The 24,761-nt window shown below is 51.3% G+C and overlaps 1 protein-coding gene across 1 annotated transcript in view; it reads right to left on the reverse strand.

Moving 5' to 3' along the window:
- The window catches only part of TRAP1 (TNF receptor associated protein 1), a 55,121-nt gene that overhangs the window by 1,149 nt on the left and 29,211 nt on the right, over window positions 1-24,761 (reverse strand). The window contains exons 2-16 of the mRNA XM_036827197.1: window positions 24,184-24,348; window positions 23,204-23,286; window positions 21,873-22,013; window positions 17,244-17,315; window positions 15,586-15,746; window positions 14,663-14,772; window positions 14,026-14,099; window positions 13,070-13,225; window positions 11,797-11,917; window positions 11,280-11,349; window positions 7,819-7,966; window positions 5,080-5,265; window positions 4,477-4,615; window positions 3,991-4,076; window positions 2,518-2,663 (exon numbers count right to left, since the gene is read on the reverse strand). Of these exons, the coding sequence (XP_036683092.1) occupies window positions 2,518-2,663; window positions 3,991-4,076; window positions 4,477-4,615; window positions 5,080-5,265; window positions 7,819-7,966; window positions 11,280-11,349; window positions 11,797-11,917; window positions 13,070-13,225; window positions 14,026-14,099; window positions 14,663-14,772; window positions 15,586-15,746; window positions 17,244-17,315; window positions 21,873-22,013; window positions 23,204-23,286; window positions 24,184-24,348 (1,858 nt within the window). The remainder of the gene's footprint in view (window positions 1-2,517; window positions 2,664-3,990; window positions 4,077-4,476; window positions 4,616-5,079; window positions 5,266-7,818; window positions 7,967-11,279; window positions 11,350-11,796; window positions 11,918-13,069; window positions 13,226-14,025; window positions 14,100-14,662; window positions 14,773-15,585; window positions 15,747-17,243; window positions 17,316-21,872; window positions 22,014-23,203; window positions 23,287-24,183; window positions 24,349-24,761) is intronic.

The following is a 24,761-nucleotide window of genomic DNA, read 5'->3' on the forward strand; positions in this document are numbered from 1 at the left end:
CTCATAAAGACAGGATAACTGGGCCGCACCCAGGAAACAAGTTGGATTCCTACGTGATTCCTTGGACCAAAATAATTTCCAGCGGGATCAAAGATTAAATGTAAAAATCAAAAGCAAAAAAGTATAATACTAGAAGAAAACAGGGAAGAAGTATTTTATAATCTCGGAAGGGGAAAGCCTTTTTAAACAAAATACAAACCCAGAAGTCAGAAAGAAAAGAATAACTCTGACTACAAAAAAACTGAAATATTTTCTGCACAGGAAAAAATACAATGGGAAACATACATCAAAATTATAAGGTATAATTTTAAGAGAATGTCAAAAATTGATAAGTTTGATAAAACTGAAGGCACTGGGGAAAGGTTCAGAGGACAGCAGGAGTGTCTTTGGTCCCCGTCTGAGACGAGATGATTCCCTCCCCTCACAGCGCTGTTCAGAGTAGCAAACACTTTACAAAGCAAGGTGAGCACACTGCACAGCAAGTGTACCAGAGGAGGCCCCCGCACAGCGTCTCTGAAGACACGTGAGGAAACTGGGGATTGGGGGGGGGGGGCGCGTTTCACCGTGAACTCCCTTAGTTCTTTAGAATTCTCAACCATATGAACATATTAACAAATTTTAAAGCAAATTTGTAAAATAAGAGTCTTTTGGCAACAGAAACGAGCACTCTGCACAGCTATCTTACAAAACTGCTTTTGTGTCAGAACTAGGTAAGGCAAGGGGGTGTCCAGTCAGCGTCCATCTCTGTTGGGGACTCACAGCTGGGAACTGTGAGCCCATTACACAGGCCTGCACCCATTATGCCAACCTGCCAACCAGGACAGCTCCTTTGAGAGGCATCCGACGCTCTTTGTGGCCAGCCATGAGCCAATTCATATCTTTCACCCAGTAATTGCGTGGCTAGTAATTTGGCTCAGAAACTGGAAAAGGCACTTCCCCCTACTCGCCAGTAGTTTTAAGTAAATTAATGGTTCTAAAGCAACATGGAAAAATATTTATAGGTGATGAATAATAAAATTAGACATGTACTATATAAAAAAACCAAAACCCACGATAAGACGAAAGTCCAAAAGAAAATATACCAAATAGGGTACAGTGACTGTGGTGGGGGTGAGACTATGGACTTTTCTAGCGTTTTTGGTAACTTGTTTATGTAAATTCATGTAAAAAATTACTGCTGTATACAAAGTCAATTTCCAAAAAAGAAACTGTCTCCATATACAACAGTTAGAAAATGAAATTTCAAAATATCCAATAAAAAAGACACATCAAATAACTATAAAAAATGTGCAAGAACTCTAAAGAAAACATAAGTTTCCAAGAGATACTCATCTGAGAAGGCAGCACAGTTAACGGTGTGGGCAACACGGTGTTCGCATGGAATAAGATGAAACTAGAACCCCCCTTAGCCCCCAATCCCAGACAGGCCAGTTAGAGATGGGCTCAACCAACATGAAAGGCCAGAACTATAAAGCTTTTAGAAGGACATGCAGGAGAAGAAACTCATGTCTGGAATAGATGCTTTTTGGGGTCTTAAGAAATCTCTAACAAGTGTATATACATTTGATCACATTCAAATTAAGAACTTCTCAAAAAAAAAAAAAAAAATTAAGAACTTCTCTTCAAAAGACACCTTTAGACAGGTGAAAAGACAGAGTGAGAAAAGATATTTGCAACTGATAAAGTATATATAAAGAACTACCAATCAATTTTTTTTTAAAAGCCCAACGGAAAAAAGAACAGTAGCCTTCTAACTTGCAGGGACCTGGGTTCCCATGCTCTGCCCTCTGGAAGCAGTGGGCCTTACTCAGCCCAGCTGAGGATAAGGTGCTCTCACGCCTGGGCACACATCCTGGAGAAACACATGCGCAGCACCAGACGGGGGACAAGAATGTTCAGAGCAATGTGTTCCCAACAGCCTCCAAATGGAAACTACCCAAATGTCTATCAAAATAGAATAAATAGTTGTGCTGAGTAGACTCATACCCTGTGATTCAGCTGTGAACAAGAACAAACTGTAGTCACCCCCACAGATGAATGCATCTGATCACACGCCGAGGGAAGAAAGTAAGGCTTCAAAGGGAACCCTTGCACAGGGGTCCATTCACGTGAAGTTCAGAAACAGGCAGAACTGAGCTTGTGTGTAATGATGCACAAGTAGCCGAAAAACCATAAAGCACAGCAAAGAAGTGACTGACGCAGAAGTCAGGACTATGGTTCTCCCTGGAGAGCGGGACAGAATTCAAGTGGGAGGAAAATAGGACCATCTGGGCGCCGGCAAGTTTCAGTTTTTTTAAACGTCACGTGGGTATAGTTTAATACAGTTCAATTACACGGGTGTTTATAAACATTTATCAAACTGTCCAAAAGCTTTATGCACTTTCTATGTGTTATAAATAAAAGAACACCCACTCACATACAATTTTAAAAGATTACCTGGCGGGTCAGAAATGAGCATGCCCATGCCCTGGGCATCGAGGGCCCTGGGCCCAAGAGGCCTGGAGCCGGCAGCCTCACCTGGGGTTGATCTCCAGCGTGGGCTGCAGCAGCTGAGCACGCTCCTCCTGGGTCTTGGCCAGCTGCTGCATGCGCAGGAAGTGCCGGGCGGCCCCCATCTCCAGCACCGTGATCATAGCAGGGTGGGTGTCCAGCCGAAGAGTCACCTGCAGGCAAGGCCGGGGGTGACGGGGGCCCTGGCAGGGTCTTGACCAGGTATAAAGCTTCCCCAAATGACAAGACAGGAGAACGCAGGTCTCCAGCGACGTACCCTCAACCAGCAGTGCTCCTCCCTCCCTCCCAATCACCTGCTAACGAGAGAGGGAGCCTGAATCGTACCCTGCTTGGGAACTCCCTCCTTTTCTACACCCCAAAGCTACCAATTTCTAACCCATCAGTTACCAACCAAGGTCCATCTTGCCTGGTGTTATCTGCACTTCTCTGCTTCACAGGGTCCACTGCCAAGTCCTACAGCGACTGTCTTAAGACCCGCCAGGACTGGCCACCCCATTTCCACTGGCCCAGCCTCTCTTCCTCAATCTTGTGTCCATCTTTCCTGCAGACGGTGCTCTCACCCACCCCCTCCCTGTGGCTCCCTCTGGCCTTTATTTCATCAAATACACCTTTTCTCACCAAGCCCCACAGGCTTCAGGCCCCCTGACTTACGCCAGAGACTCTCCTGGGCCTGCTGGGCCCATGGCCGCCCCCTTCCCAGCAGCACAGTAAGGATCCAGCTCCACGACTTCCTGACCTGCGGAAGCGCTCTGCCTGTTTCCTTCATAGGATACGGACGAGAATTCTACCTACCTCCTAGGCCACCTTAAATGAGTCACCGCTGTAAAGCACGGACACGATATGTGTGTTACACAAAGAAACCCCAGCCACACGCCTCGCTCCCTGCCAGGAAGCCCTCGCCTCCCTCAGAGACCCACTGCTACCTCCCGTGGAGCCCCCAGGTCTGCCCTCCTCTGCTCTCGGCCTTCCCTACCCTGCACACCTGCCTGTCCCTTTGGGGCCACTCCTGAACATGTCCCTCAACCAGTGACACCTGTTCCCTGGTGACTGTGTTTTTTCTCCTGCAGCTCAGAGCTGGATCAGTGAGTTCCTAGCTCACTAAAGCCTACCCAGAACCCCCACTGAGAACCCAAGCTGGACCGTACGCCCTTGTGTCCTCAGCCACTGCAGCTCCTCTAGGCCTGGACGAGGATGGCCCTGGGGAGGCCAAGTGGGGACATCTCTTCTCTGCTTCTGCCTGCCCACCAGGCCCTCAGCTGCTCACCTTCCACTTTCTTGGTTCCAACTGCTCTACAAAGTGGAGGCAAAGCCAAGCTTGCCCGCCCCGCCTCAGCAACTCCTCGGGCACATGTGGCTACGTGCTCACGAGCACACACATGCAGGAGCGGCAGCAACTAGAGCCGGCAGGCTGGCCAGCTGTGCAGTCACCAAGGGCCATCCATGGTGGCTGGGTGGTGGCCCGTCTTTGGGAGGCCTCACCTTCACATTGGTGACACGGGACCCTAGTGCGTTTCTCATCCAGGCCATCAGGTCCTCTGTCTCCTTCTCTGACAGACGGTCGCCAGCTACAGGAGAGCAGGAGGGTGAGCTCGGAGGCCGTCTCCACAACTCCCTCCCCACAGGCTCCCATCGGCAGGCTCCCTCCACCCCGCCAGCCACTGGCACGACAGAAGCTACCAAAACACTCTTCATCTAAAATTAAGCAGATAAATTTGGACCCCAGAAAGGATACTTTTGATTGCCTGAGGCCCATATAATTTTGTTAGGGCTTTAAAATGTCTGATTCTCTTAAGCTTTATCAATCTTAGGAAGGCAAGCTGAAAAGAAAACCCCATATAGACCCACTGTTGCAGAACGGAAGAGGCCATGTAGCAAACAGTGCCAGCTCCCCGGGCCTGCCTGGCCTCACCTGCACCCCAGGCCACCATCCACACCTGTGCCCAGAGAGAAGGGAAGCAAGCCAACCTGGGGAGCTGTCCTCAAACTTCTCCTCCTTGTAGTGGTCGACAACGATGTCCGTTTCCACAGACATCAGCTTCTTCTTGTCAAACTCACGAAGGTGGAGCAAGGTCAGCTCATCAAACTGCTCGTAGCAGAAGAGAACCTGTGAGGACCCAAAATGGCTTCCATCAGGCCCGGGGAACCCTCTGCCCGTGACAGGAGAGGGACACGGACCAGGGGCTGGGGCTGCGGGCTGGGCCCAGCATCTGAGGGCCATGCAGGGGGTGCTGGGGTTCCTGGGCCTTGTGGACGCAGTGGTTTACAGATGGCTCTCAGGGATGCTCTGGCTATATCTTAGAAGCAGTGATGCTATTTATAGAGAAATCCCTGTGTCACCTCCTAGAAAGACCCAAACTAGAAGGCAGGCTTGGGCCCGGCTCTGTGACCCTGGATGCTGACCTCTCACTGCTCGGCTCTCCCGAATCGTGGGCACATTCAGCCATTTCTCAGTGAGCATGGGGACCCTCCTTCAGCGCTCAGACCCCCTCGCCCTCTGACCTGGCCCCAAGGGAAGGACAAGTGCAGGGAGGCCCGGTCGGGGCCAAGCCTGCCCCTCGGCTCACCCACCTCTGTGTTTTTCCACTTCATGGCCTCATAGTAGGGCGAGTGCTCTGCCAGATGCCGGTTGGGGGCGCACAGGTAGTAGATGCTGCGGGTGCCGGCCTGCATGCGGCTGGCGTAGTCTGGGAGGCTGGTCAGCTGCCCAGCAGGCAGTGCTGACGACTCGTACCGCAGCAGCTTTGCGATATCCTCCTGTAGACGGACAGAGGCCAGGTCACTGCTCATTCCAGGTCCTGGCTCTGGAAGCCTCCTGACAGCGGGGCACAGACTTTGGGAGCCTTCAGCTAAGGGAGGAAAGGCTCTGGCTGGCCTCACACCCTCCTGGTGACCGTGTCCTACAGCCAAAGAGGGCTCCTTTGGGAGCCTGGCCCAGGGACGGCGCCCTGGGCTGGCTCGGGCCCTGGGGAGCTCTGGGGGACTCCAGTGCTGTCCATTGGGGCCCATGTCAGAAGTTCAGGGGACCTCGGAGAGCACGTTCCACCACAGGTGGCCCAGGGCCTTGCTGAGAAGGCCTGTCCAGGTGAGCTGCACAAATGGTCCCAGGAGTGGCTAGGCCCTGTCCATGGCAGAGCCCACTCTGGACCCAGCATCCTCCCTCTGTCTTGAGTCACAGACCCTGTCTCTCGCCAAGCAGCGGACACAGGTGCTAAGTCCACACTTCCCAGCCCTCCTCACAGCCAGGGGACGAGTCCTGGCCCAGGGGGTACAAGCCAAAGTGGGGTGTGTGACTTGGAGAACAGGCCCTGAAAGGCGGGGCTTGTCCATCTGGTTCTGTCGGCTGAGATGTGTGTGTGACTGCTGGTGGCATCTTGACTCCATGAGGGAGTCGCCTGTAAGGACAGAAGCAGCAACAGGCTGGGGCCCAGCTCCCTGACGCACCAGCCTGGACGTGACCTGACAGTAAACTGCCTCGTCTATGCCACCGACTCATCTCCAACAACCCACGGTGCCCAGAGGGGAGGTCCAGATGAGAGAGTGATGTGGTGGGGATGAAAGGGGGATGAACAGGCAAAACCACGGATCTGGGAGCCCACCCAGCGAGCCAGGCTCTAGGTTCATAGGCTAAGCTCATGCTCTTGTGCATGTTACTGATCCTCATTAACAAACTGAGTCATGGGCTTCCCTGGTGGCGCAGTGGTTAAGAATCCGCCTGCCAATGCAGGGGACACGGGTTCGAGCCCTGGTCTGGGAAGATCCCACATGCCGCGGAGCAACTAAGCCCGTGCACCACAACTACTGAGCCTGCTCTCTCGAGCCTGCGCGCCACAACTACTGAAGCCCATGTGCCTAGAGCCCGTGCTCTGCAACAAGAGAAGCCACCACAACGAGAAGGCCGTGCACCACAACGAAGAGTAGCTCCCGCTTGCCACAACTAGAGAAAAGCCCGCGTGCAGCAATGAAGACCCAACTCAGCCAAAAATTTAATTAATTAATTAATTAATTAAAAAAAAAAACAAAACCCTGAGTCAGTCAGTGTTTATAAAGCACTTAGAAAAGCCTCTGGCACCACCTGTGTTCCGCTACCTACAAACACAGAGAGGAATGAGTGGAGAGTCTGAGCAGGCAGCACTTGGAGCCGCTGGAGTCCTCATGCCAACAACCGGGGTTAGGAGGGCCCGGGGTGATGAGGGCCTGGGGGGAGCAGGCTGGTAGCCGCAGCGCCCAGCCCCCATCCCACCCTCCCTCACGGCCTGCAGAACGAACCCTGGGACCCCAGACAGTTGGTCACCCTCCTTCCCTGCTGCTGTTCTGGAGCAAAAGACGAAACCCTGGCGCTAGGAGTGACTAATGGGGACAGGTGTCTTTGGGGATGATGGAAATGTTCCAGAACCAGGTGGTGGTGGACATACAACCTGTGAAGATACTAAATGAACTGTTCCCTTTAAGAGAGTGAATTTTATTGTATGGGAACTGTATCACAACTTAAAAATGGCCAATAGGGCTTCCCTGGTGGCGCAGTGGTTGAGAGTCTGCCTGCTAATGCAGGGGACACAGGTTCGAGCCCTGGTCTGGGAAGATCCCACATGCCGCGGAGCGGCTGGGCCCGTGAGCCACAGTTGCTGAGCCTGTGCGTCTGGAGCCTGTGCTCCGCAACAAGAGAGGCCGCGATGGTGAGAGGCCCGCGCACCGCGATGAAGAGTGGCCCCCGCTTGCCGCGACTGGAGGAAGCCCTCGCACGGAAACGGAGACCCAGCAGAGCCATGAATAAATAAATAAATAAATAAAATTAAAAAAAAAAAAAAAAAAGGTTAATACTTTAAAAAAAAAAATGGCCAATAAATGTTTATGGAACAATCTCATCATTTTTAAGTAATTGCACAATTAACTGACTCCTGGCCCCAGTGGCACAGTGTTGATGGATTTCTACCGATCACATGATGAACTGCCCTGACTACACACACCTCACCTGCCCTCCCCACCCCGTGAACCAGGCACCTCTCCTGTCCTGACTTCTGTGACCTCCCCAAGCCCCCCAGGCCCTTGGGGGAAGAGACACTAAATGCCCGCTCCCCTCCACTGAGGGCACTGGAGGAGCTGGGCATGTGCTCAACTGCATGCCGGGCCTGCTGGGACCACCCACGGAGTCCAGAGGCCAAAAGCTGCACTTCCTGACCCCTGGGAGCGGTGACTGGGGTGCCTGGCTATGCCATTATCACGTCCTGGGAAGCTCAGGTTTCTGATCTCCAGCAGCTTCCTCCACAGCCCAAGGCAGCCCAGAGAAAGGCCCAGAAACCCAGACTCTACCTTGACCTCCTGCTCAGCCGTGGTCACGATGCCCTCCCTCATGAACAAGCTGTAATCTTCAAAAAACTTGGCATATTTCTCAGCATCTTTTTTACTCTGGTCAATGAAGAATTTTATTAGCCTCTGCTGTAGAACGCCCTGGAGTTTCCTATGAACAGAAAAGCATTTATCACAAATATCACAAAAGAGCAACTTTCATGAAATACAAACAGCCGGAAGGATATGAAAAAATGTTCAATCCCACTAATAATCAGAGAAGTGAAGACAACATACCAGAAAGTTACCCTTGGCCAACACCAGTTAAGGAGACACGCGCCCCCTAGAGTCAGGGATGCTAGCTGACACACACACACCCCCCAACCTTGTGGAGAGTGACAAACTATGGTTCTGAGATTACACCTTCATGAGTCACCAAGATTTATGGACCAGAAATTTCACTGTAGCACATAAAATAGAAAACAATTATGGGACTTTGCTGGTGGCGCAGTGGTTAAGGATCCGCCTGCCAATGCAGGGGACACAGGTCCGAGCCCTGGTCCGGGAAGATCCCACATGCCGTGGAGCAACTAAGCCCGTGCGCCACAACTACCGAGCCTACGCTCTAGAGCCCGCAAGCCACAACTACTGAGCCCACATGCCACAACTACTGAAGCCCCCGTGCCCAGAGCCCGGGCTCTGAAACAAGAGAAGCCACCGCAATGAGAAGCCCACGCACCGCAACTAAGAGTAGCCCCCACTCGCCACAACTAGAAAAAGCCCGCGCACAGCCAAAAATATATAAATAAATAAATAAGCTCTGAAGCAAGTTTAATTACAGAAAAGAAAAAAGAAAACAATTATGAACAAGCTCAGTGTTCAACAGCAGGGAACAGGTTGAAATGAATGATGGAAAGATACACGGCCATTAAAGATCAACATCCTCTAATGATATGATCCTTAATAACATGAGAAAGTGCCTGGGTTGAAAGAAAAACCAGAAAAATCCCAATATGGATAAATTACAGGGTACATATATAAGTATGCAAAGACTATACATACTACTTGCTGTGCATTATATTTTTCATAATTAGGATCAATGCTGTATAAACAATGCATACACTTTAACTTGGGTTTATACTGGATATACTATATGTGCACTACAATTTTACAAAATTGGGATCTTGTGTATCAGGGTGTTTACAAGAGCACTACATAATGGCATAAAATCGTGAGCAACACTATTAGTGGTATTAGGGAGTATTTTTTTTTATTTCCTTAATATTCTGCCTTTCCTTTAAAAAGGTGAAATTACCATTTGTTTCCTTAATAATCCAGGGTAGGGGAACAATAATGTTTAACGTTCATTTAAGCTTATCCTCTTCCACTTCCATCCTGAATAACTCAGTCCTTCAGCCAAAGGGCAGCACCTGCATCTGTGGTGGGGCAGCCACAGCAGCTAGGATGAAACGAAGAGGGTGTCCATGCAGGGTGAGGGTTGGAGGAGCCCGGTGTGGAGTGTCAGAGCCCAAGGACCTCAGAAGAGGACATCCAGACTGGGGACAGCGAGCAGTTGGCAGAACGGCTGGCAGACACCCCCTTAGCCCACCGTGTGGCATCAGGGCCCAAGCAGATGAAGGAGCAGGGAGCTGGCGGGGCAGGGGGGCAGCAGCGATGGCAGATGGGTAACATGGAGGGGACTGGTCAGAGGTAAACGCGTTAGGGAAAATCAGAGGCAGATTCCTCACTGTCAAGGGAAGCAAAGGCCAAGACCACGGCAGTGCTGGTTGGTATTGGGTAAACTCAATACAGAAGCGCTCAAAGCACAATGGGAATAGGTCAAAGGGCAAAGGAGTCAGCCTGAGTAGGTTCCTGCTGAATCAGGGACAGTTTGGGCATCAAAATAAACAGTGACAGTAACAGATTATAGCCCTTGAATAAAACAGGAAATCAAGTCATGCAAATCAGTTATACAGATATTAAGAAAAGCACATGCATATTGTAAGAAATGAACACATAGCTGTCAAATACCACCCCATTACATAACATCATTACTAATTACAGAGGGAAAAAGAGTAACTTCACATGAGCAGGCTGGCAGACACCCCCTTAATCAAGTGTCAACATGAACATCACCAGTAAAGGGACAACTCAAAGTCGTGCCCCACCTGACAGGATGCATCACTCTGTGCAACTCCCGCACCTAAGCATGAGGGAGCATCACACAATCTGTGCAGAGGGCCATTCTACAGAATCACTGGCATGAAATCTTCAGAAGCATCCAGGTCTTGAAAGTCGGGGAAAGACTGTGGAATTCGGCCAACCTCCAGGAGACTGGAGAAACATGACAACTAAAGGCTTGTGTGACTCTGGACTGGACCCTCCTACTCTAGAGGACGTGACGGGCACAAGTGTGCCACGTGGATTGGTCTGAGGATGAGACGTGGCAGCTGCACCACGTCAACTCCAACTGACGGCTGTGCTGGCTGGGAGGAGACTCTCCTCGTTCTCTGGAAACACACCCTGAGATACCTGGGGACGATGGGCATAGAGTGGACAACTTACTCTCCCAGCGTTCAGGGGAAAAATGTACTTTGCATCAAGTTTCTACTTTTTCTTTAAGTTTCTTTAAAAAATTTCATTTAAGTCTGACTCTGCTGGTCAAGATGAGTGCTCAGACTGACAACCTAGCCCTGGAAAACCACCAGCAGTGACCAAGTGGCCGGACACACCCCCGCCTGCAGCCTCGCATCCTGCCAGCGTCTGGGGTCAGCCCAGTCCCAGCTGCTGGGGGGCAGAGCACACGCCTGAGGTCAGAAAACATGGGTTCAAATACAGGTTCACTCACTGGCAGGTGTGACCTCCCTGTAACTCAGTTTCCACAACTATGACATGGAGACCTAGTGGCTCCCACCTGCAAGGATGACACAGGCTGCACAGGAAGGGCTCGGTACAGTCTGGGTGAGAATAAATGCTCAGTAAATAGCAGCTGCTGCTATGATCAGGATGGGGGAGCAGAAATTCGGCCACCCCAGCTCACGAGGATTCCAAGAGCAATGTCTCCAAAAGAGAGTTCGGTACCCAGCCCTTGTCTCCTTCACACCATTAGTGACCTTCCTGGACCGAGGTCAGACGTTCTCCTGGCTCTGGGGCCGTCCTTTGCCTCGTCCACTCAGAGACAGCCCTGCATGGAACTTCCCCTGCCGCGGCTGCCCCGGGACTGAGTGACAGGGATTGGCCAAGGGAGGGAACATCTCCTGGAACTGGCCGCAATTCTCCTCAATGTCAGTCTCCAAACCCCTCTTATAAAAGCGTGAAGTAAAACAGGGAGCAAAGCACACGTGACCTGTTCATATTCTCCAGGCCCACAGCTCCCTTGGGCACCTTCAGGTCCACCCTCTGCTCTCGGCAGCTTCAAGCCCACCTGGGCCTTCGTGGCAAAGGCGAACCCGGTGAGGTGCCCACTGTGTCCTGCGGCTCCTCACCTGATCAGCGCGCTCTCCTGGAGGAGCTCCCGGCTGAGGTTCAGGGGGACGTCCTCGCTGTCCACCACACCTGCGAGACACAGGCCGAGTGTGGGTAAGAAGGGAGGACGCTCGGGGGCGCCTCCTCCCCAGTCCCTTGTCTTCCTAGAATTCAGGCAGAGCCCAGGTCACAACCATGGGGTCGGAAGGAAAGCAAGCAAGGCCGGCGAGCCTTTGCCGGGACAGTTTCTATGATTTCAGCATCAGTTGGACCCTTTTTCAAAACTACCTCCTGGGTTTTCTGTTCAAAATCATAACATATCATGGATAAATCAACCAAGAATAGTGTTTGGAGACAGGAAGCTCCCTGGGAGGCGCCACGCTGTGAGGACTCGGCTCACCAGCCAGCAGCTGTGGTGACCCGCCCTGACCCCGCACTCATCAAAGATGAGCCCTTTCCGATGGTGTTGGCATCTGGAGCAGGCAGCTGCTCCTGGGCCTCAGCCCACACGGCTGGGCACAGACACTGGCACCAAACCTCGAATGAAGCGCAGCCACGTGGGCAGGATGTTGGTGGCCTTGGTCTGGATGAGGACCTTGCGGCTGTACAGCGAGACACTGGAGCCCAGCTCCCGGCTCATGTCAAACATGGTTGGTTTCTGGAGGCAAGGAAAGGGCAGCGTCAGGTGGCAAGAGCAGAAATCCGTGGCAGCCCTGCCAGGAGGCAGAGCCTGCAAGGTCACGGGGAACCCCTTCCTAAGCCTACCTGGGCTGGGAGATTTGAGGCAGATGTGCGGTGTCCTGCCTGTGTCTGTCTGTTCAAAAGCCCAGAGGGGCCCGGGGAGGCCCCTCCCACCATGGCTCCTGGTGGGGTGGGGGGCCCTCTCTGGGCAGCTGCCGCCCTCCCCATAAAAACAATGACTTACATGTCCCTGCGAACAGAGCCAAGCCTGCTAGGGGTCAGGGGTCAGCAAACTAGAGCCCACAGGCCAAATCACCTGTTTGTATAGCTTAGAATGGCTTTTCCATTTTTAAATGGTTGAGGAAAAAGGCAAAAAAGGACATTTCATGATATGTGAAAAATACATGAAATCCAAATTCCCACATCTACACTTTTCGGAACCCAGCCACACGCGCCCATCTCAGTGTGGCCCGTGAGCCTCCGCCACAGGGGCAGAGTCCTTGGTGGTGCGAGGCTGCAAAGCCCAAAGCGGCCGCTGTCTGCCAACCCTGCTCTAAACCAGCGCCTCCCAAGCTACCGTTTGCACACACATCATGTTGGGATCTTGTTAAGGTGGGAACTGACTTGGGGGGTCCTGGGCGGGGGCCCAAGGCTCTGCACTCCTAATGGGCCCAGGGGAGGCTGGGGCTGCTGGTCTGCAGAGCACACGCAGCAGGAGGGTAGAACAGCTCTTTCCAAGATGGGTAACAGGCTCTAGTCAGTTAAAGCCAGGAAAGCTGGGTTCAACCCAAGCAGGTTTCCCCACTGCAGGATCTGGTGGGGCCTTCACGGTGCTGCCCTGAGCCATGCGGAAGTAGGGAGAGCGCACTGCATGGAGACAGGACGCCCGCACCCGTCCACAAAGCCCAGGCCTGCCGGACCAAACATCTCTGTTCAGCACCCCTCACTTCAACTTCTGTTCACCTGTCTAGACGTACAGGATTTTCTTTCATCCTGATGCTGCTAAGGCAATTTTTGTGATGTCTGTGCTGAGCTGTCACCATTCAGGGGAAGTGCTGCTGGTGTGTAAACCCAGGGAGCAGCGGACAGGCCCCTGGCAGCCCGCACGGCAGGCCTGCGCCCGGCTCACCGTTTCCGGCACGTAGAAGAGGCTGCGGATGTTGAGCGGTGCGTCCGTCTTGTAGTGCAGGGTGTAGCGGGGCTTGTCATGGGCCTGAGCGATGTAGCGGTAGAATTCCTCGTGCTGACCCTCGCCCACATCCTTGGGGTCCATCATCCAGATGGCCTGGAAATGGAATGAACAGGGACGTTGTTTCAGACGCATCCTCCCAACAACACGTGGAGCTGACCTGGTGGAGCTCGCGGGGCCCGGGTGCTGGCAAAGGAGCCCTCAGCATGACTGAGGGTCGGCCTCCCGGGCCCTCTGTCTCCAGCCCCACCCTCTCCAGCGCTGGACAGAGACACACAAAAGGCTCTGGGAACAAGCGCCCTGTCCCCAGCACAGTGTCAGGAAGAGCAAAGCAGGAGGCAGGGTCTGGACGAGCCTGCACGACGTTGTGACACTAGCCACCAACAGGTGAGCGGCTTGAGAAACACGGTTGAGCCACGCGCTGGACAGTTACTGAGCCGTGAAAAGGAACAGAGCACTGATACACCCTACAACCAGCATAAGCCCTGAAAACACAGTAAGAAGCTGGACACAAAAGGCCACACAGTGGCCGACTCCATTTTTATGAAACGCCCAGAATAAGCCAATCCAGAAAATGGACTGGTTGCCAGGGGCCAGGGCGGGGAGTGGGAGTGACTGCTGATGGGCGTGGGGTCTCTTTCTGGGGGTGAAACGTTCTGGAACCGACCATGGTGACGGCAGCATGACTGAATACACTCAGGAGCACGAAGCGTGTGCTGTGAAGGGTGACACCCCTGGTGCACATGGACCTGCCTGCACCCACAGATCTCGCCTCCCCCAGAACACCCAGTCCCGGGGCTCTGACAGCAACGCCCAGTCCCACCTCTGCCCCGCCAGCCTGACGTGGAGCGGCTCATCTCCACAGCCACCTGAGCCTGCAGGCAGCCAGGCCTCACCTGCAGGGTATTAATGCGCCTTCCGTTCAGGTACAAGGGGAAGCTGACAAATTTGCTGTACTTTGTCACCACGTCTGGAAGAGACAGAAAAAAAGCAATGAACACGGGAAGCTTCTGTAGATGAAAGCTCTGGAAGGTGCTGCAGGGGTCACACAGCTCTGGGAGGCCTCGTCCCTGCCCTGCCCGCACACAGGGAGCAGAACTCACTCCCAAACCGGATCTCGAGGCCCAGGCCACCATGAGACACGATGCCTTCTTGGCGGCATAAACAGGGTTTCACGGGCTAACGTGACCCCTTGAGAGCGCTGGGCACCTTCAGTAGCATCCAGTGAGACCTGGACAGAGAGGAGCACCTCGCAGCTGCACCCGCTCTGGTTGTCCGGGAGTCGGGACTCAGGCTGGGTGGGCGGGCTGGCGACATCTTACAGCACAGGCAGGACGAGCACAGGACCCTGCGCCACCAGCAAGCGCAGTGGAGGCAGTGCTGCTCGAAAGGAGGAGGGCAAACCTGACCCTGCCCCAACCCACGGCCAGCCCTGCGCCTGCGACCCCCGCCCCAAAATGTCCTACAACGCAGTGGCAGGAGGTACCGCACTGACCCGCGCGCACGTCCCCAGAGGCCCAGGCTCCCGCTCACCTTGAACCCGAGCCTCGCTGGTGAACTCTCTGCTGTCTGCCCTGAGGTGGATGATGATTTTGGTCCCGGTTCTAACTCCTGAGGCTTCAGCGACTTCAAACACCCCAGAGCTAAGACGCGGGAGAAGGAAGGCGAGTTCTGCCTGTCAGTGCTGACAAGTCCCACGTGGCAGGCAGGACTTGCATAGAAAGGAAGCTGGAGTGTCCCCCAGGCCATCACACCTCCACCAGGGACAGTGGCCGCTGGGGTTGGGGCGCGGGGCTCCCCACTCCTGAACACGACCTCTCGGTCTCACACTCCCCTGAAGCGGCCAGGTGAGCGCCAGACTCCGGGAAGAGACCCCCGTCCTGTGCTAACTCCAAGCGCTCCGGACCCCTGGCCAGGCGCCTCCTCCCAAGAGCAGAAGCACACAAGGGGCACCTTGTCGATCCCTCGGCCCTGGTGACTGTGGGCCCCACTTTCACTTTTCCTGCGGGAAAGCAGGATTCAGAAATGAAGTCTGGGGGCTTGTGAGATAAACACTTAACCTTGGCTCTGGTGGGTGCCATCCTCCACGAACAGTCGAGATGTCCCTGGACATCACAGGCCCAGCACACGGTGGAGACGGCGTGAGGTGGGGCAGCCAGGGAGCCAAACCCTGACCCCCAAGAGGAGTCACGGACGCGCCTCAGAACAAAGGCACCCGCCCCGGAGCACAGAGCAGGGACCCACCCGGCAAAAAAGAGTAATGGCTCCCCGAGTGTGGGGCTCAGGCCTCCCATGAAAAGCCCAGGGCGGCACCCTGGTGCTTTCCAAGGAGCCTGGCTTCCCAGACCAGGCTGCGAGCTCCAGCTGAGTCCCACTCTGCGTGGCAGGCGACACTTGCCACGATGGCCCCAGGGCCCGGGGACACTCCGTGTGTGATGTGGGACCCGCTCACTTACCCGTCTGAAAGCCACTGGTACCCAGGGCTGCCTGCGTCCACCGAGCGAGAATACACCTCGACTCTGTCAGCCACCATGAAGGCCGAGTAGAAACCCACTCCAAACTGGCCAATGATCTTGCTGCTGGCCTCCGCCTGGCTCTGGAGCGCATCCAGAAAGGCCTGTGGAGTGAGACCGGTCAGAGGGGGGCGGCCCTGCCCCGGAGACCTGCCGTCTGCCTGCAGCAGCGCATCCATTCCTCCAGCGCAGTCTCAGGCTGTGGTTCACCCTCGAGACAGCCCCGTACGTTCCACCCTCTTTCCCCACAGAGGGCCCAGCCCGGAGTGGCCCCTGACGTTCAGGGGAGGAGACTCCTAGATTTGTGGGCAAACTACACACCAAACACATGCTTTTGTATGGTATCACAGAGCACTTAATTACTGTAACTCATGTAATCAAAGTTCCTAATATTAAAAATTAAGTAAAATGCATATACTTGTTGCTATGAACACTGTTCCACAGACGTTCTGTGGTGATGGAAATGTTCTGTGTGGTCCAATGTGGGAGCTGCTGACCACATTTGGCTACTGAGCACTTGAACTGTGTAGCTAGTGTGACGAAAGAACTAATACATTTTAAATTGTATTTAATTCTAATTAATTTAAATTCCTCTACTCAATATTCTGTGATAACCTATGAGAAAAGAATCTAAAAAAGAATGATTATAGGTATATGTATAACTGAATCACTTTGCTGTACACCTGAAACTAAACACAACATTCTAAATCAACTATATTCCAATAAAATTAAAATATTAAAAAAAAAATTTTAATTCAAACAGCCACATGCTAGTAGCTACTGTATGTGATGACAGCACAGATTCCCTTCACAGAAATACAACCAAAAATGTAGTAGGGGAAACAGTTATGGTAAAGTCATTTTTTAAAGTAGAAATTTCTGTGAATCACTCTGGACTAACAATTAGACTGTTTTCAAGCACTTGGCATGAAGTGCCATTTTAGGCACCACTTAGGCCCACAAAAAAACAAAGAGCATTTGTTCACCCAGGAGAGGCACAAAGGCAGCCGAGGGACACAGCCTCTGTACGGGGCTGGTGCTGGAGGAGGACACCTTGACCATCCCCCTTGTCGGCTTCAAGCTGCACCAGCACCCGACCACCCTGGAGCAGACAAGCGTGGAGGTCGCTTGTCTCCAGGCAGCAGTTCTGGAGAACAGTCAGCCTGCAACCCATGGGCCCCGCAGACTATCATGGACCATGCCGTCTCTGCATCACTCCCTCCTCAAGCCTATGCAGCTCAAATAAATGCTAAGAAAGCACTTGGATAAAAGCGTCAGGAGGCAGAATGGCTGGCGTATCAGACGTGGACTGACGGGCTTTGAACCTAGGGTTGGCCAGTTTCTAGCTATGGGCAAAGTACTGACTCCATCCAGCAAATAACAGAAAGTGCCTCTGAGGTCCCCGTGACGACACAGTGAAATCCTGTGATAAAGGGTCCCCAATGCCAACAAGCTTGTGCCTGAGGACATTCCTCTGAAGCTGGTGTCCAGAGCATCTGGGACCTACCCTCTCTGGTCAGAACTGCCCTTCGAGGGGAGACCCTCGAACCTGAGAGGGGGAACAGCTGCAGCACCTGAGGAAAGGGCAGCGGGGGGCTTACCTTTGACCCCGACCTGGCAATGGTTCCCAGGTTGGACACCAGCTCCTCCTGTGTCATCCCGATGCCAGTGTCCTGAGGAGAGAGACAAGCTAAGCACCCAAGCGAATGCACCAGGGAGCCAGGATGGACGTGTGGGGACACCCAGGCACAAGTACATCAGTTACACTTGCCAGGCGGGCCCAGCAAAGTAAGAACACTGTCACCAGAAAAGGTGAATTCCAGCCACGTCAGCCAGGCCTCACTGGAGAAAACCTCACTAGAGGATAGACACATAGATTAAAGGGACAAACCAGAGTCCAGGAAATGCTGCACAGACAGTGTCAGGTGATTTTTGACAAAGGTTCCAAGACAAATCACTGGGGAAAGGAAAACAAATGGTGCAGAAACAATGGGACAGCCACAGGCAAAAAACAACTCTTAGACCTTCCCTTACATAGACACAAAATGATCACAGATCTAAGTGTAAGAGCCAAGGCTGTAAAACTTCTAGAAGAAAAGATAGGAGAAAATCTTTATCACTTTGGAATAGGCAGACTTTTTCGACAGGTCACTAAAAGCATGAAGCATAAAAGGAAAAAGTGATAAACTGGATTTCATTAAAAACTTCTGCTTTTCAAAAGCCACTACTAAGAAAATAAAAAGGCAAGCCACAGACTAGGGGAAAATATTTGCAAAAGTATATCTGATACAGGACTCGTACCTAGAATATACAAAGAACTCTTACAATGCAATAAAAAGACAAACAACCTGATTAAGAATGAGCAAGAATCTGAAAGACATTTCACAAGGAAGATATACGAATGGCAAACACATGAAAAGATACTCAACACCATTAATCATTAGGGAAATGAAAATTAAAACCACAATGAAATACACTGCTCACTCACCAGAATGGCTAAAATTAAAAAGACTGACAGTGACAAGTGTTGACAAGGATGTGCAGCCACTGGCATCCCAAATGCTGCCAGGAGTTACGCAGAATGGGACACCTGCTGTGGGAACATTTGGCAGTTTCTCATAAAGTTAAACAGACACTTTGCTTACAACCCAGCAATCCTATTCCTAGGTATTTACCCAAGAGAAATGAAAATATATGCCCACTCGAAGACTTAAATGTTCACAGTGGCTTTATTCCTAACATCCCCAAGTGCTCACCAACTCGTGAATGGACACATAAAACTGTGATGCCTCCACACAGCAGAGCACTTCTCAGTGACAGAAAGGAACAAACTACTGATACATGCAACAGCGTAGAAGAATCTCAAAAGCACTGTGACAAGTGAAAGAAGTCAGACTCAAAAGACTACCTCTTGTGTAATTCTGTTTATATGAAATTCTAGAAAATAGAAAACCATAGTGACAGAAAGCAGATCAGTGGTTGACAAGGGCTGGGAAGGGCAGGGAATACTGGGGTGATGACATCAGTGGTGTGGGTGGTCCCATGACCGTGTATGTTGGTCCAAACTCACTGTACACTTGAACTTGGGGAACTTGATTATATGTAAAAATCATATCTCAATAAAGCTTCTCAAAACAACAGCAGCGGGACTTCCCTGGTGGCGTAGTGGTTAAGAATCCACCTGCCGGGCTTCCCTGGTGGCGCAGTGGTTGAGAATCTGCCTGCCCATGCAGGGGACACGGGTTCGAGCCCTGGTCTGGGAAGATCCCACATGCCGCAGAGCAACTGGGCCTGTGAGCCACAATTACTGAGCCTGCGCGTCTGGAGCCTGTGCTCCGCAACAAGAGAGGCCGCGATAGTGAGAGGCCTGCGCACCGCGATGAAGAGTGGCCCCCACTTGCCGCAACTAGAGAAAGCCCTCGCACAGAAACGAAGACCCAACACAGCCAAAAATAAATAAATAAATAAATAAATAAATAAAATTAAAAAATAAAATAAAATAAAATAAAATGGTAAAAAAAAGAATCCACCTGCCAATGCAGGGGACACGGGTTCGAGCCCTGGTCCGGGAAGATCCCACATGCCACGGAGCAACTAAGCCCATGCGCCAAAACTACTGAGCCTGCGCTCTAAAGCCCACGAGCCACAACTACTGAAGCCCACGCGCCACAACTACTGAAGCCCGCCCCGCCTAGAGCCCGTGCTCCGCAACAAGAGAAGCCACCGCAATGAGAAGCCCGTGCACCACAAAGAAGAGTAGCCCCCGCTCGCCGCAACTAGAGAAAGCCTGCACGCAGCAACGAAGCCCAACGCAGCCAAATACAAATAAATAAAATAAATAAATTTATTAAAAAAAAAAAAAAACAAAAAAAAAACCAGCAGCAAGCAAGGCACACACATGCACAGAGCAGAGCAAAGGAGTGAACAAGAGAGCACCAGACACCAGCAGCAATTCTGAGAAGCAAAACCAGGCCTGCTGGGAAGAGGCAGAGTCCACGGAGGCAGGCCCTCCACCCCGTAGGATGCACGCCCCACAACCCCCCCGCCGCCCCATAATCCCAGCCAGCAGGTCCTAGAGCAGCTGTCTCAGGAACGTGGTGGCCCTCAGGCCCACTGCCTGATGAACCCCACTTCTGCCTTTCTAACTCTTTGACTTTAAACTGCTCAAAGGTTACAACAGCCGCCAAAACTATTGCTGCATCTAAAGTAAGACTGTTAATCCAAATACCAGGCTGTGATTAAAATATAGTACCATAGAATATTCAGTAACATGGGGAAATATGCATCACAAGAGTATAAGTATAGTTAAAAATGCGGGGCTTCCCTGGTGGCGCAGTGGTTGAGAATCCGCCTGCCAACGCAGGGGACACAGGTTCGAGCCCTGGTCTGGGAAGATCCCACATGCCGCAGAGCAACGAAGCCCGTGTGCCACAGCTACTGAGCCTGCGCTCTAGAGCCCACGAGGCACAACTACTGAGCCCACATGCCACAACTACTGAGCCTGCGTGCTGCAACTACTGAAGCCTGCGCACCTAGAGCCTGTGCTCCGCAATGAGAAGCCCGCGCACCGCAACGAAGAGTAGTCCCCACTCGCCACAACTAGAGAAAGCCTGCGTGCAGCGACGAAGATCCAACACAGCCAAAAATAAATAAATAAAATAAATAAATTTTTTAAAAAATGTGAAGAGTTACAGCTGACCCTTGAATAACACGGATTTGAACTGTGCGGGTCCACATATTCACAGATTTTTTTCCAATAGCAAGTACTACCTACAGTACCACACGACCCACAGTCGGTTGAATCCGTGGATGTGGAACAGTGGGTACAGAGGAACTGCGTAGGGAGACCTGCAAATGTGGAGGAACTGGGTATACAGAGGGCAGACTAGAAGTTATATGTGGATTTCTGACTGTGGGGAGGGCCTGTCCCCACCTCCCCAGTGTTATTCAGGGTCACCTGTATATTAAAAAATAATATATCATTTAAAAATCTGTTTAGGGAATTCCCCGGCAGTCCAGCGGTTAGGACTCTGTGCTCTCACTGCCAAGGGCGCGGGTTCGATCCCTGGTCAGGGAACTAAGATCCCACAGGCCTTGTGGCGTGGCCAAAAAAATTTTTAAAAATCTGTTTAGATATGTAGACAAATGCATAGATCAAAACCCTAAATAGACACATACTAAAATGTCAACAGTATTTATCTTTGAATGATGGGGTGATTTTAAATTTTCTCCTCTTCGAAAAGGGAACCCTCTTACACTGTTGGTGGGAATGTAAACTGGTGCAGCCACTATGAAAAACAGTATGGGGGTCCCTCAGAAAACTAGAGTTGCCATGTGATCCATCAAACCCACTCCTGGGCACTTACCCAGACAAAACTATAATTCGAAAAGATACATGCGCCCCTATGTTCACAGCAGCACTATTTACAATAGCCAAGACATGGAGACAACCTAAATGTCCATTGACAGATGAATGGATAAAAATGTGGTGTATGTATATATATATATATATATGTATGTATATATATATATATAGTATACAATGGAATATTACTCGGCCATAAAAAAATAATGAAATAAAGCCATCTGTAGCAACATGGATGGACCTAGAGATTATCATACTAAGTGAAGTTAAATCAGAAAGAGAAAGACAAATACTATACGATATCACTTACATGTGGAATGTAAAATACAACACAAATGAACCTATCTACAAAACAGAAACAGAATCACGGCCATAGGGAACAGACCTGTGGTTGCGGGGCGGGTTAGGGGGAGGGATGGAGTGGGAGTTTGGGATTAGCAGATGCAAACTATTATATATAGGATGGATAAACAACAAGGTCCTGCTGTATAGCACAGGAACTGTATTTAATACCCTGTGATAAACCAGAATGGAAAAGAATATGAAAAAGAATATATATGTATAACAGTCACTTCATTGTACAGCAGAAATTAACACATTGTAAATCAACTATACTTCAATAAAATTTAACAATAAATAAATAAAGCGTCTCCTCTTCTGCTTATCTGTATTTTCTAAATTTTCTATATTGAATGAGTGTTTTTATAGTAAATTAACAGTAAAGGTGGTCAGCAGGTCACTAGGAGCCTAGAGCCATGACGAAAAGGCAGCCGGTCACCCAGCCCAGTGGGTGGAGAGGCCCCGGCGGTCACCAGCACGGGAGGCAGGGTGGCGTGCCCCGCGTCGGGACACTTGGATGAAGTACCTGGATCGTGATGGTGCCTTTCTCAGCGTCAGTCTGCAAGTGAATCTCCATTTCTGGCAGCGTCTGGCCTTCAGACACCAGCTTATGACGCAGCTTTTCCAAGGCGTCGCTAGCATTGGAGATCAGCTCCCGTATGAACACCTACGGAAATGGAAAGAAGATGCCGACGCTGCAGGACCTATTTGGTTAGCAGCATCTGCAGCAACTGGTACAGGCTGGCGGAGAAATGCCACAGAACTGTTTAACCAGAAAGACGTCCTGCTTTCCTCAAAGGCAGTTTCTCCAGGGCAGCTCACAGAATGATTGAAGTTAGATCACATTGCCGTGACCCAACTTTATGTCGACTCTGACTCTACTGCTCCTTCCTCAACATCAAACCTGGAGTTAGGTGTCGATCTGTTAAGTTAATTCCAAACAAGGACCCTGTAAGACAACTTCTTTCTCAACTCTTGCCCAGGGATGTCAAAATATCCTCAAAACATATTTTTTCTACTCCACGAAGGATTCACTGACTTCATTTAATCTAATCACAAACCAGACCTACCATGTTCAGGAGAAAAAAGGGCCACAGACCCAACTACCAACCCGTGTCCCTAAAGCCTTTTACCTGCGACAGACCTTCCACTTACAGTCAGACGCAGCGCATGGGGAGAGGGAAGGAGGTGTGACTGACCCCAAGAGAACAGAAGCTGGATGTCACGGGGACACTTGAATATAGAATTTAACAGGACGAGACCTGGAAATATTCCCTGGAAAGTCCTTTCATTTTGGAAAGCTGTGCTTTACCCTTCTCAAATTCTTTGCATTTTAGCAAAAATGAGCATGGAAACGATGGTTCACCATGGCCTGTCACCCCTGAGCTTCATCATTTTGAGCTTCATCTCCTCAAAAAGGTCCTTGGCAGCTCCTCCCTGCTCTACTCCACACTGGGCCGGGGTCTTCCTCCTCCAGCCCCGACACCCCCACAGGCCACAGGTGGCGATGCCAGGTGATGAGGGGCGTGAACCCAGGGCCTCAGCACACATCGACAACACCACAGAGATGGACGTCAGCAGGACCCCACGGCAACACCTGAGGGACTTCTAAATTATCAGCAAAATTCATTAATTCCCAGGTTCAATCCGGCTCAAAGAATCACCTGCATATAGTTATCCATAAAACCCAACAGATTTTGGTAAAAATACTCTCACTGGTAGCCAAGATCAGGACCTGTCCAAATGTAATGCATTTTCACAGCTAATGTACTAGCTGGCACCTCCCTAGAAGAGCACAGAAACAGTCTCGCCAAAAGAAACCTTGCTAGCGCCGGGAGTGATTAGCAGGTACCGCACCTCTTTTCCTGAGTACAAGGAACGGGCAACGATGTCCAGAAGCTTCTTTGTCTCAGCCTGGAACTCATGTTTGGAAACAGAACCTAGTAATGAATTGCAGACACAACCAATAAAGTTTAATGTCTTTTTTCGTGGAAGAATATGCTATGTAAAACATTCAAAAAAATCTTTAAGGTAAGGAGATTTAAACATGTTTCAAAACAGCGAACAAAAAAGAAAGAAAGAAACCAAGTGTCTGGGGCTCAGGCAGGAGGTCTTGGGAGCGGAACAAACCAGTGGTTCCCTCTACCCGCAGAAAGGGGCGTAAGGGCACAAGCCCTCACCTGCCTCCCTCCCCGCAGCCCGCAGGCCTCAGGTCGGGCTACCTCCAGGGGCTGTGGAGGCTGGCACTTGACCCAGTCGTGAGGCGAGCTGGCTCTAACAACAAGACCCTGGATTCTATTCCTGAATACAGTGGTTTCCAAATTGATCATTTAGGGAGCAAAATAACAAGAAAACCTCACTTCTCCTCTTAACCCAAACATCAAATATTCTGTTGTCGTCTCATTTGAAAGCCAGAAATGGACCCACTGCAGGACTGGCTCTGGAGATTGCCTTCCACACTTGCCAGGAATGAAGGACAACCCAGAGTGCAGTCCGTCACCGGCGGGGCCAACACTGAGTTTACGTCCTGCTTCCATGATTATTAGCAGATGTGCCATGAATCACCACTTTAAAGGGGCCCCATGCGAACTCACGGGTGACCACCAGAGGGGGCAAGATACGCCAGGATGGAAATCAGAAGTTCCTGAGAAGCCGGAAACGCAGGAGGCGTTGTTTTGGGGAACCCTGGGGAACCCTCCCTCCAACCAAGACCTTCCTTCGTCTGAAGCGAGTGGGTGGCTCTATCAATCATTGCTTCTGCCTCAAAAGCTTCCCCTCATGAGCCAGCAACGAGCCAACAAAGACTTCCTGGACCCAAACGCAGCTACACACAGTACCCTGCACGGTCTCCGAGCTGCTGATGATGGAGTGCAGGGGCTCCTCCTTCCGGTCCTCAGCAGCCTGGGAGCTGAACGGCCGTCCAACGTGGGAGCTTGAAGCCAGGCTTTGCCTGGGACTCCAGAACTGGGCTGGGGGCCTCCAAGGACACAGAACTGGTTTTCCTGAAAAGACAAATGTGAGAAAGAATGAGAGTTAATAAGACTTCAGAAACAGAATATCCTAATTTGTTCACGTCTGGCAGATGCTAACGTGGAATTCTTTAAGGCAGGCTGTTGCTCGAAAGACCCAGTGTCACCCAGGAGAAATCAGAAGTGACAAACGCTGTGCAGCTAGCTGGTATTTTGGCAGGTAGTTCTGGTAACATATCCTCACACGTGGCAAATACCAAGAACATACGAGAACTTGGGGCAGAACCACGGGAATGGGCAGGGGCCTTTTGACACCACTTCCCACTTACGTCCCCCAGTGAGATCGTGCACAAACCCACCAAACCCACACATGCCTCAGTGCTCACAGCCCCTCCCGGAGCCGGAAATAACGACAGGCTGGCCGGTCTTCTTACGGTGTAACTAAC

The sequence above is a fragment of the Balaenoptera musculus genome, chromosome 15 (genome assembly GCF_009873245.2).
Source record: "Balaenoptera musculus isolate JJ_BM4_2016_0621 chromosome 15, mBalMus1.pri.v3, whole genome shotgun sequence".
Classification (NCBI taxonomy): Eukaryota; Metazoa; Chordata; class Mammalia; order Artiodactyla; family Balaenopteridae; genus Balaenoptera; species Balaenoptera musculus.